At 35.3% G+C, this 13,379-nt stretch overlaps 1 protein-coding gene across 6 annotated transcripts in view; it reads right to left on the bottom strand.

The window, feature by feature from the left end:
* The window catches only part of TARBP1 (TAR (HIV-1) RNA binding protein 1), a 39,725-nt gene that overhangs the window by 12,797 nt on the left and 13,549 nt on the right, over positions 1-13,379 (bottom strand). For all 6 annotated transcript variants that reach the window (XR_011327538.1, XR_011327539.1, XM_069800728.1 and 3 more), the window contains exons 12-19: positions 13,186-13,361; positions 9,879-9,976; positions 7,710-7,871; positions 5,872-6,065; positions 4,936-5,191; positions 4,671-4,859; positions 1,155-1,354; positions 943-1,014 (exon numbers count right to left, since the gene is read on the bottom strand). Coding sequence is in view for 4 of the 6 variants with exons in the window: in XM_069800728.1 (XP_069656829.1) it covers positions 943-1,014; positions 1,155-1,354; positions 4,671-4,859; positions 4,936-5,191; positions 5,872-6,065; positions 7,710-7,871; positions 9,879-9,976; positions 13,186-13,361 (1,347 nt within the window). In the remaining 2 variants the exon portion in view is untranslated. The remainder of the gene's footprint in view (positions 1-942; positions 1,015-1,154; positions 1,355-4,670; positions 4,860-4,935; positions 5,192-5,871; positions 6,066-7,709; positions 7,872-9,878; positions 9,977-13,185; positions 13,362-13,379) is intronic.

The raw sequence follows: 13,379 nt of genomic DNA, 5'->3' as shown, positions 1-13,379 counted from the left end.
GTTCATTGCTGGTGAAGAAAAATAGTGAGTTCCAGATAACCCGCCCCTGCTTCTATCTACAGGTGTTCAATAGCATCTCAGTGTTTAAAATAATTTTCTACAGAAATAGCTGTATCATAAAAAGTTTTTGAAGTTCTGTGCCTGCAAACCGTAATCTTAAAAGAACTAATTTATGCTTACAGTTTTGGTCAAATATTATAGTCCAAAACAACACTCGATTCCTATTAGTTATTCAGGGACAGCTGGAATAATTAATGCCAAAAGTAGAATTAATGACATTATAGGTAACAAAGCATCACACAGCTGCAGACTGTCACAACCAGACATTTGGCAACCAAGAAGCTCTTTGGAGAAAATACAGGAGTAGTGAACTTTCTCCCCAAAACACTATGTTAGAATGGTTTCTCTGACTTTTGCTGAGTAAAGGTGGGGGTGAAGCTACAAAAAGGTTCAATAATCCAGTAGCCTGGAGGCAGCCTATTGCCAGTATGCAATCTAAAAAGGCCTACAACCAATGTTAAAAAGCCAAGCTCCAAATCCAGCTGCATTAAAGCCTGAGTTTCTTAACTGTCTTTCCTACAATGATAAGGTACATATCAGCTCTGCATCCTAAAAAGTATTGTTTTTATGAGGTGAAACAATGAGGAAGTAGTTATTTCAGTCCCACTCAGGTTAATAAGTGGGATATATTTTCCTGAAAATACTTAGCATTTTTCTACATTTTGTATTTGAATTATGAATATAATATGATGTATATACCTTTTAACAATATTTTAAAAGGTTATGAATATACTCCTTATGGATCCCTTCCAACTCAAGATATCCTATGAGTCTATGATAAGAAGCTGACTTCAAAATCAGCATCTTTCCTATTGTAGCATCAATCATAATGAAGACAAAATTCACATCAAATATTCTAAGATGTATCCTCAAAATCATTACCTTTCTGTAACAACATTTGCTGCACATTTTTCTCCAAGATTTTCTATGAAGGCATGCACATCCTGAATAAGTCTTCACAGATGAAAAGACAAAGCAACAAAATTAGCAGAATAGCATACAAAAACTGTTTTCAATAGTTATCTCAAAGTTTGAAAGAAAACAAAGAGCACAAAATTGTAACAAATAATGAAGATTTTTTTTTTTTTTAATACCTTTGATCTCTCCTAAATACAGTTCCAAAGACACAAGCCTCAGTGATAAGTTCACAGTAATTTCCAGCATTTAAGAATGCATTTGCCAAGGCACTTCTCTCATCAATAGTGGGAAATATCCAAGATCGACAACAATGACTAAGGACTACATTGAAGACTCCAGTCTTTGTAGCGGACATATCTATGAGCTTGAAAATTATCTGAAAAGAAGAAGAAATAGAAGATTCAAAATCTCATTTTCAGAAGTGCTAGAATTATTAGAATAATACTGCAGTGATATCTACTTTAGCAGGTCTGATCTTCTTCTGCATCCTATCCTTGCTCAGGTTAATGCTGTCTGCAATCTATTTACAATTCCCTGCTTCTAAGGGCAGGTGAATGGGCAACAACTGGCCCAGTACATGCTTATGTTAACAAAAAATAGAACTGATCTCTGCTTAAACAGATGTAAAACCAGATGCTTTACACAAGTCTCCTGATAACTGCAACAAATGCATCTGGACTTACTTCATGAGTACAAACTTGGTGTTTTTAATCAATTCTTACCAATTTAGGAAAAAAATTAAACACAAAACAACATTTCTTCCATAGGTAGCCATTTCACTAATTCTCCTCTTTAATGAGGATTACATTCATGTTGAAGTTAAAGTTTATATTTGAGTTAAAGTAGAAAAATGCCTTTGTGCCATTTACTTTTTGTTTTTGAGGAGGGCATATTTAAGGTATATGAAACTGCTATCTAGAATTTCTCCAAAAAGGAGAAAAATAAAACAAAACAAGAAAAATGGCCCCCAAATAAAACAAAACAAGAAAAATGGCCCCCAAATTTTCCTTTCCTACTCCCTTCATTAGGCTAAGTGCAAGAGTGAACTTCAGTTAAAGTGAATTTTTTCTAAGAAATTGCAAGCATTTGGGAGAGGACAGGGAGATTCAGAATGAATGGGTGGGGTTTTTATAAATTTCTTTTTAGACATCAGTTAGAGCTGTCCATGAGAATGATTTTCCAGAAGTTGTGACAGCTCTTACAAGACAAAGCTTCTTCTCTTCCCCGCTCCAAAATGATACTTTTGATAATGTAACAATTCTTTGACAGTAACTCCATTTTTATAGAGAAAGTTGTTCTGAATTGCTAAGGATTAAAGCACCAAGAAGCTCATGAAGAACTTAAACTGAAAATACTGGAATGCACTCTGACGAAATACTTTCTGGGAAAAAAAAAAAACCACCACCCTAGAAACATTTGGTCTTTTTACAAAGAATTCAAGCTTTTCATTTAGTGCAAAACCATGCATTATAATTTTCCTAATAATTCCAAAATTGAACTGTTGTGTTTCACCTGGAGGGAAGCAGTATGACATTTACTACGTGTTTCTCAATCCTGGAACGCTTTTCAATTGTTTCATTAACATAGTAAAAGTCCACCACACACAAAAGAAATTTAAGAAATTTACGTTCTAGCACAATTAACATTTGAATAATCACAAAGGAAAAGGAAAAGTGCAGCAGAAGAAATGAAACCTAAGAACACAGTGCTCTGGGCACCTTTGCGGAAGCCCTTCTGGATTTTACCATAGCAATATTCCCTTTCTTGGCTCAAAAATACCCCTTCGTTCCACCCCTTCTAACTATTATTAAAAAAGACAGAGTGCACTGTGGTAGACAAAATTAAAATTATGCTTCTGTGACAAATCAGTATCAGGCAGTTCCATTTTTTCTTTCTCTTTAGATTAAACTGCACAGCCATTGCGCAAGGGATCAATGGCAAGAAAGACTGCCGAGGAGTGGGGTAAGAATATACTTAAGTAGGCACTTGCTTGGGAACTTTATCTTCATTTTCTTAGGAAGGGGTAGAAGGTGGCTCAACCAGATGCCCTTTGTTGAGTATAGGAGACCTTCATTAGCTCCTTGATGCCTGCTGTCATGGTATGGCCCACTGCAGATGATGGGATAGCTGTCACACAGACTCAAGACTCTCAACATTGGCAAAATACACCTCACGTAATGCTTGAAATACTAACGCTGAAGTTAAGACAGTAATTCTAAGAATTTAAACAAATTTTAAGATCAAAGAAAAATGAAAAACTAACTACAGCTCATCAGTTACTACAACACTGAGTATACAATTATCCATTACAGATATTCATTAAAAGAAAAAAATTAACCAATTCCTAGAACTGAAGAGGTATTTTACCATCTTTGCATATGTATCTTATTTTGGTTTGGGTCCACATGAAGACTACAAATGTGAAGTGTCATCTGCTGTTTAAAATAGATGACAGTAACATTCATTTGAAGCAAGTTTTCAAAGAGAACAAAGAAAATAAACGGGACTATTTTAAGATATTTAAGGCTAATATGGAGATATCACAGCAATTTTAAATAGCTAGGAAGTGTCTATTTTTCTGTATTTTATTAAAAATCATTTTGGAGTGTCTGGGCTGAAAATAAAGCTGAGACATTTGCTATTATTTACAGTTACAAGTGTGACACGCAGGACAGACCTACTTATGGTGACTTCAAAGCGAAACTGCAACCCTTGCTACTATGATTTCTGTGCTAAGTGCAAAGCAGTGCACGAGATCGTAAGTCTAAGCATAGTCTAAGAAAACGTATATACCGGTAACTAATATATAATGTATTACTGCTCTGGTAAAAGTCTTGCAGTCATTGTGGACTGTTCTGCACAAATATTTAATTGATGCTCAGAGGGGGAAAAAAGGCAAAAAAAACCCAAGAAAGGTTATTTGGAAAAGAAACAGTAAACAACTTTCCAGTGTACAAAGCCAAGATGAACCAACACCCCAGTACTGAATACAGCTTTAGTGACTTAAAGTTAAAAAATAACACCATGACATATGCAAGAACTTTTGGAGTACAGGAAGCTGCATACATCTTGCAAAAAAAAAAAAGAATAAATTTTTTTTTTTTCTCTTCTTAACTATGGAGGCAGCTCTACCACGCAGTATTAAATTGAACTCTAAGGTGACTATGATTTTTGTTTTCTACACCTGGACCCCCAGAGAAAAAAAAAGCCTTTAAAGAAGCAGTTAAAGTTGGCTTATTCAATAGCATCTACAAAAGTTTTGAATGGTTCTAACTTTTCATTTATGAAAGAATTTTCATAAAGACTAAACTATTAGAAAAAGGCATAATTTTTCCACAATGTTGCTAGTTTCTGACAGTTCAGGTGGCAAATTCTGAACAGAACGTTCAAGAGGAAGTGCATAATGTAAAAATAAAATAAAAGACCAAAAAACCTGTTTTACTGAATACAGAAGATACTAAACAGTCTAAAAATCAAAGAAATAGTATTTTTCATTTTCTATGTTACAAGAACAAACAATATATTTGTTTTTCCTGAATCTAATTCTCAGATCTTTTGTCTTAACACTTTCAAACTAGTACGTTTTTGGAAGTGAAAAATTCAAAACAATACCTGAAGGGAAAATAAAAATGTGTTTTTAGATCCAGATAAAATTTGTGTTCACTTCCCAAAGAAGAATTCTTAAAACTGACCTCTTTTATTTTGGCATATGCTTGACCCTTTGCACTTGCAGCAACAGCTAGAACCTCAGTATCAAAGATGAACCGAACAAAAGCTTTTAGATTGGACCAAAATATTAGCTGTGTGTTGCTCAAGGATGAGATAATTTTCCAAGCCAAATCAAATGCTTCTATGCAGAGAGACTCCGATGAGTCCAGAAGCTGAAAAGAGAAGAACGAAGTGTTACATTTGACAAAAAACACCCCCAAAACTATTAATATCTCACAGTTGTTTTACCTTAGGAACAAGGACTTTCATGCAGTCGAACACAGGTAAGACTTGGTCTGAAGGAAGAATAGTTAGGGCTTCTAATGCAGACTGTAGAAATTTTCTTGACCTTTCATCTGTAGATAATGACATTTCTGAAGTTTCTTCATACTCTTGAGCCAGTGTTGGAAATGAATTTAAAATGAAACGAAGGCAAATCCACTGGTCACGAACATAGCGTGCAACAATTTTCCCCCATCCTTGAGATGTTGTTTCTTCGCATAAGCTGCAAGAAGAGCATTATTGTTAAATATGTATTATATTATTTTATCCTGTATATTCTTGCTCCACCAGGAACAGCTTAACTGTGCAAACTCACTGTACTTCAAGACACTAAAATTTACACAGGTTCAAGGGGAGACTGGACAAGTTCATGGAAGAGAAATCTACAAAAAGTTTTTTAATCAGAGAAAAATCAGTTCTGGGCTCAAGCAGTCTCATTAGTCATAAACATCGGGGAGAGTTCAGTGGAAACATCACTATATGCTGGCTGTCTTTTTTTGTTACCCAAGTATTTGGTTTTTGGCCCTCAGGCTTGCTCTGGGCTTCCCTTCCCCAACAGTAGAAAATTTCCATTTAAACTCGCTTGCATACATGCTATGACTTTGTGCAGTGTATATATATTTAAGCTGGCATGAGGATAAGCAATGTTCAAAGCTAGCTCTGGTTTCATAGCACTAGACAACTGAGCAAAAGAACCTTCCGTCTGATCAATTATGGCTGCTTTAATGTTCTATAACCTGAATGTTAAGACAAAAGAGCAACTGAACGAATAGTTTGTGTTCAGAATTCATTTTTGTCTTGGCAAAAAGTTATCAAAGAACAGGAAAAGCCAGCATCTTAATCACTGCTCCATGCTAATCAAATTTATTCTGGAGAATTACTGAAGCTATAGCACGGACATACCTACTTTTTTCTTCAATATACGATGGCTTCTTTAATACTTCATTGAATTGAAAAAAGGAAATAAATCTCTTCAGAGCATCCACAGAAGGCAGAGATTCAAGGTGCACTTCAGGTTTCCGATGCATTATCTCACAAACTGCTCTAAGTGAAGCCATGCTAGCTACTTTTTTTATTTGTTCTTTAAGCTTCGGCTCCTAATTAAAATCAAATCATACATGAACAAACATGCACTGATTTCTTCTAACATGCTACAAATAACCTACTGATACATTTCATAATCCTCCTACTTGTATCACCTCAGACATCATAAGGTAGCAACTCTGCATCCTTCTACTTCCTTATTTTCTTATCCTACACATAAGACACCTTTCCTTTGCTGGGTCAGTGCAATCAATCACAAATTGCAAGCATTGGAAAAAAGTATAAATCTTGCAAATTACAGTCACTTATTCATTAAGTGCAGGCACCTAGCACAACTATGATGGAACACTTCTATCTTGCCAGGTAGCAGTTTATATATACTGCTGGATAGCAATTAGAAAAAAGATGCGGGTCCACGTAGTCAGAAACCCAATGCAACAAAACAGCTGAAATTCAGAACACCACATACTAACTGTTCCAAGAGGCTAAAAGATCACACCACCTACTATGATTATTTTGTGTGATAAATGCATATATTCAAAGAGGCATGAAATAAAAAGTCTCAATTAAAAAAAAAAAAAAGGTCAATAAGCATATAGTTCCCTAATAGTATTAAAAGCTCAATGTTATGTAAGTATCTTCAAGTTACTTTCAGCTGTATAGAGCACGGAAAAGATTATTCTCATCTGTAATTACTCAGCGTTTTCTTTTTCCTTCTTAAACTGAAGATGTATGACATGTGCAACTGAAGAAATCATCATGACAATATAATTCCACTGAATTCAAAATAAGTTGGTAGAGGCCCCCAGTGAACATGAAGTTTGAACCAGAAAATGTTTACTTTGAAACTACTGGAATAACTATGCAATTCACATAACCAAAGGAAAAAAGTCTTGCTCTTTGTTTCCTTAGAAAAGTAAACCTAGCAAATCAAATACCTAAGATCTTCTAATGTCTTACTAACTGTTCTTGATCAATAATTCAACCCAGAAGATACCAAAGATTATTCTGCCCAACAAATCTTAATTTAAATCTCCTGCTTTTACAGAAGTTATTAATGTTTCTTTACATTTTGAAAATGTATCTATTTCAGATATACTGGCCTAATACATACAGCTATGGCACAATAAAGATAACTATACAAAAAAGCCAAAGCAATGCTGGGTTCTGGAACTTCTGTTTCTGTTGCAGCTTGGAAATTCAACGCATCACTAATACAAAAGGCATTTTCATTTAACAGTAACTTCCTCTGTAAGATTAGTTCATATTTGAGGAAAAAAGCTTTTGAGTACACATAGTCCATTATTGCAACTGAAGTTTTACTTTAGCTATATAGACCTCTTAAAAAAATGTAATATAAGAAAACAAAAGTAGTAAAAATCTTAGCTACAAATATTTTATATTAACATTACACTGTCAACTAAAGACACGTATTTGTTAGGGAATATATATACATATTCACACAAACTTTTTGTTATTTTATACTATATTATATATAGTATATTTATATTAATAAGTATAATGAAATGTATTTGTAATAACTATTTGTACATTTATTTACAGTATGTTTATGTAATTATTTATCTATAATCTAAATATTTTAGAAGCATTACAAATAAAATATATTTTAATTAATATTTACTATTTACTGGTTTATTTTATATTAGTATTTACTGTTGTAAATAATGTTAAATTACCTCTTCACTATTTCTCTCCTGAAGATCACGAATAGACGCATTTGTCAGGGACAAAATGAAATTCTTGATCGATGGTACTTTCTTCCAGCTGACTTGCAAGCACAAGTTCACTATCTCTGGAATTAAATCTAAGTATAGATCACAACGATCCAGATCGCCAACCTAAAAATGAGGGAACAAAGGTAAACTAAAGCATTAAGAGGAGGAAACTAAAAAGAAAGAAAACCAATAGTAACAATCACAGCACAAGGAAAACAACAGTAGTCACTGCAGTTGAACAACCTTTTCTTTAATTTGGGTTTTCTTTGTTTGCTTGTTTTGGGTTGTTTTTTTTTAATTGTTTTAAAAATCTTTTCAACTTTCAGTTTTAGGGCTCTGGAGTACGCCTTAGAAGAGACAGTGTGAAATTCTGAAAGAAATCTCCACTTCTTTTAATTGGTAAGTTCACGTACCTTCCTTTCCTGGGCCCAAAGGAATGCCATGTAAAAACACCTGAGCTAGCCTGAGTATCAGAAGCAGTGTTCAAAGCCAAGTCAGATATCAGATCACAGCACAGCACTGCACCCTGTACATACACAACGGTGCACCCTGTGCTTCTTCCCCAGCGACATTTTATCTCAGTTGTATCTTGCTTGTTTTATGGCTTTTTACTCTTGCATTTGCAACTTTTCTTCACATATCATAAAAACCACCTCCATATAAAGCTGTGCACTCAAGGAACCACAGGATGAAAGAACTTTTCCTCCTTCAGTTTTGAAAGAAAATACACCTTTGAATTTTTACTGACTTTCAGACCCTGTTCTCCTGATTCATCTCTAACTTTTGCTTTGACGCAGGACCGCTTTTCACATTGATGTTCCATCACACTCACGTTTTGGTGACTGTCCACTATCAGATTTATTTTCTTTCTTTGCATTTCCCCTTCAATTGAGCCCCATGCTCCTCTCCAAGTTTCCACCCTTACAGAAGCACATGCTTTTCTCTCCCCTCCAACTTACAGACTTTTTTCATTCTCCCAAACACAAGAAGCAAATTTGACTTCTGTTCATTATCATTTCTGCATGCCGTCCATAAAACTTTCTCCATGAAGCCTGAACAGGTTTTCTTTTCTAAACTCACTCTTCATCAAGTAATTCTAAAAATGCCACTTCATGTTTTGTTCATCTCCTCATCACGGTCACGCCTTCCTTTCCAATCTTTCTAGTCTTCTCCATTCTTCTGAATAGTCTATCCAAATGTAGTCTACTAAATTAACAATCCTTAAACTGATGTCTTCTTTTTAAATGTCTGTTTTGGTTTTCTGCCTTTTATGAAACAAAATTAAAGGTGACACAATTAAAGGTCACAACTGAAAGAATTGTGAAGATCTTACAACTTCGCACTTTGTCTTACTCCATATCCTTCTCTTGAAATCCCTCATCTATTTGCTTTCAAAGTTCCTACTTCAGATTTCACTGAGCTTTTGAGAACTAGCCTCCTTTTTAACGTCCACCAATCAGTCTTTCTCGAATCTGTTTTCTTCCAAGAACACCACCATTCTCAACAATATCACACACTAATTCCTCTTTCTCCATCTGGAAATTTCTGTAATGTTTTGCTTTATATGTCTTGAGTCTTTTTATTTATATATGACTTGAAAGCTCTTTAGAGAAGGAAACATGTCCCTCTTCCTCTCTCTCCAAAAGGCACTGCAGTTCTTCGATACAGTCAACAGGGTATTTTTAAAGTCGTCAAAATCCTCTACCATCAAGTCATTTTGCTTAAAAAGTCATAGGTTTCTTTGGGGTATAAACTTACTGGCCACAGCAACATGCAAACAGTGGAAGCAGTCAATAAAGATGTTGGCCAAGCTGAGTACTAAAAGTCTCCAAACTCCAAGTATCTTATGTCCACAACTGTACTAGTAGATACGTTACAGTATAATACGATACTCCCACACAATTTCTTTAGATTTGCGAAAAAACAAGCAATATGGACTACAGACACTAAACACTACTTTTCAAGACAGCTTTTTTTTTCCCTGTATTCTTACAGTGCCCATTCAGAAAAAGTTAACAGAAGTGTTTCTATGCAAATTGACTTTCTAGGTATTTAAGGATTTGATATGAAAATTAGGTAAATCAAATTAATGAGCAAAACCACACCGAGGTATGTCTCATAATTACTTACAGTGCTTAACTCATTTGTAGTAAGCCGTCGGAGAACAAATTCAAGAATACTCTCCACAGGCATCATGAGAGATTTCCAGATAAAAAACAATACCCCATCTGTGTGAAGAGGAAAAAAAAAAAGTATTAACATACAGAAATACAATTTCCTTAAGAAATTTATTATATCATGATGATTTAATTAAGTTACAAAGTTATACAGTAATAAGTATTCAAATACCTAAGAATACCTTAAAACAGCTCTGTACCCTTTAGCAGTGTAAGCCATAGGGCTGAAAAAATCAAACTAGATGATATTCTTTCCTGAGATTTATCATGAATTAAGTGAACTAAAACCCACACAAGACCAGAATACCAAAGCATAATTTTCCAACTTTTAATGCACACTTTCATCCTATTCCCAACCCTCTGCACAAACAGCTTATTGTTGAATTTGCTCTTTCACAAAGAACAAAAGTTTCCATATCCAGCAATTAATTGTATGTGAGAAAAATGCAGTTATCCATTTTTAATATGTACAGAAGTGAAAACTGTTTTTTAGTTGAGGGGTTTTTATGCTGTTTAGAAATAATTCAGATTTGGATATAGAGTAATCTGACAAGATTTCACTCAAGTAGCTTCCTGGCTTAGCACTGTAAATGAAAATACAAGGTTATAACACAAAATGTAATACTTTCTCTAAGAAAACGCTAGGATACAAAGTATACCGCATGTGCAAAGCATTTCAAAAGAAAAGACACAAGTTTATTACACAAGGGAGGGAGGTCAGTCTGCTAAAATGTATTTAACAACAAAACCACTTCAATCTGTGCTTCAAGGGTAAGGGCTAGCTGAAAGCCAAAGTAGTAATGTATCAATATGAAAATGGAGTTAAAATACTCTGCACGACCTTCTTGTTCTAAAAATATCAGTCATTAGTTTCAATATTCAGGACAGTTACCCAGAGGTTGTATCTGCTGTTTTTTTCTGGAGTTGACCCTGAGTTATGCTTCATGTGCCAAAGTTACTATGAAACACAAGACCTTCAAAAGGCGGAAATATGAAGGGACATATTTCCAGAAGTTCCAAATGTATACTGTACTTACTTTCAATGTTATCTATTAAAATGGCTCACGACTGCATTTCTAATGCTTAATTTGTTTAGAACAGTTTAACTATGTCAGATTATTATCACATTTCATCATAAGTCTCAAATCACTAAAACATTTTCTGCAATTAAAATTCAGAAATTCTTCACATAAACATGTTGGACATAAAACCCAATTCACTACCAGTGGCTCTGTAACAATATTAAAAAAAATTAGCAAGAACTTACTGTTTAAAATAGTGAAGTCTAACAACAGTACAGACAGCAAAACCTGAAGAAACATGCTGCTGACTTCAGCATGCATGTCAGACATGTCTATCCCCATTAAAGTATTCTTAAATAAAACACTTCCCAGTTGTTACTATTTTTGTTTTACAAGCTTAAATTCCTTTCTTCTTCCCTCCCATTTCATAATTTTCCATTTGACAGACAGGACTTTTCACCTCCTGTTCTATCAACACAGAAACAAAATTTCTGTATTTTACAGCATTACTCTTCCCGTCCCTCAGCACAGTCAATCCACAGCTGTGGAAACAAGATTTATTACTTCGCTCTCCTGTGCAGGAGGAAGAAGCACAAAAACATTGTAGGAAATAATATAAGTAAAGTAATCCTTGTTTAACTTAACACAAAAAGACGTAATATTACAAGTCCAATTCTGAAAGCCTCTTGAAAGACTTCATGGACAACGAGCTGTACTGGAGTACCTATGGGGGCATTCACAGGGGTGCAGACACCGCGATGCTCAGCCTTGCCATACCTTAAGAACTCTGTTAGCAGAACTTAGCATGCTAAGTCTGGCAATCAAAGTTCCCAAAGCTGGACCAATCCATTACATCTACATTAGCAAACACATAAGCAAATAAGGCACACGAGGAAATTATTTACAGAGTTCAAGTCTTGATACTAAAAACCTAACATGCACTCATGTGCTTTGTAAGGTTCTGCTTCAGGCTTGTTCTAGCCTCGTGCTGTAGACTGAATGCACGCTGACAGTTGGGGCACATCTTCCAGTTTAGTTTCATTTGAAGGAATCCACTTCAGCAGTCAAGAGACCATCCCACAATAGGAACTGCAACAGCCTGCATAATTAGCACTCATTATTTCAGGCAAACAGCTACAATTCAAGAGGGGGTGAATGTATAAAGCTTACCCTCATTTTAAAAAGTGCATTTACTTCAGGGCTGCATTTAGACATCTTTTTGAAACCTGGATGCAGAATCTGAAATATTCCCCCCCCCCCGCCACGTAAGAGCCTAGATTTGTGGCCCCCACCCCCAAACTACTCTTGTATTCCATGTTATAAAAACACTGAAAAAAAAAATCCTACAATAACCTGGGGAAGCAGAAACCAAATGCCAAGATCCTTCTTGTTCCAGTTTGGCATCCTAAGTCATGAAAATAATACTGGAATTTTTAATTTGCTCTCAGGAAAAAAATATGAGTCTGTTCTGGTTACAAACTGACCAAGTTCTCACAAAAGGAGTAGTAAGGACTCATAGCTTTTGTTCAGGCTCTTCTGAAAGGCCTACAAAGTAAAGTGCTCAAGCTGTGGGGGGCCAAAACTCCCAGACAGTCAGATCAGCAGGCCTGTGCTTAACTGGGCATCTCTTAACCTCCTTGCTTCTAACCAAGGTCAAAATAAGGCAAGTCAGTTAAGCATGCCTACTGAAATCAAGCCTAATACTGTGAAATAACAAGAAACATCCTGTCTTTTGCAGTCTAAACAGCGTTAGTTGAGACAAAATTACCTAGCAGTCAACTCAGAAAACAGTATGTCCAGCAGGATCACTTTACGCACTCAGGAAGGCTCTGGCTGAACCTGTGGCAACTGGGCAGGGTTTCTGTACTAACTCCTTTCTGAAATGTCTAAATGATTTATGGAATCCATACATTGGCAAAGAATAGGCCTATAAATATTTGCAATATAGTCACAGTCTCCAAATTTTAACTGCCTGCTAATCTAATCCTAATGGATAACAATTACTTTCTCAGAAGGCTTCTACATTCTCAATTCCCAGTCCTCGGGACACCTCAGAAGAGCTCCTGTAGGACTGGACCCACAGCTCAATTTCATAACAGATATGCCAGATTGACAACTTTTATGTTTACCACTTCTAGGCTAGTATTAATTTGACAATATAGCCTTAAAACAGTAGTACCTTAGTTTTAGTTAGACTATAATTAATATAAGACACAGTATACTGAAGATATCACTAACCATCTTGCGTATTGGAACATTTTAACGAACAGGTCTGCAATAACTTCAAGAGAAGCTGTAGGCTTTTATCTGTTTTCAGTGTTGGTATGTAAGCATTACTGCCAAGTTTCATCAAGACATCCAGAAGAGGGTTCAAGAAAGTCTCTAGTTCAATCCATTCTATGTTGCTTTTTCCACTACACAAAAACAAAAAT

The sequence above is a fragment of the Haliaeetus albicilla genome, chromosome 13, assembly GCF_947461875.1.
Source record: "Haliaeetus albicilla chromosome 13, bHalAlb1.1, whole genome shotgun sequence".
NCBI lineage: Eukaryota > Metazoa > Chordata > Aves > Accipitriformes > Accipitridae > Haliaeetus > Haliaeetus albicilla.
This window is presented reverse-complemented; position numbering and strand designations above follow the sequence as displayed.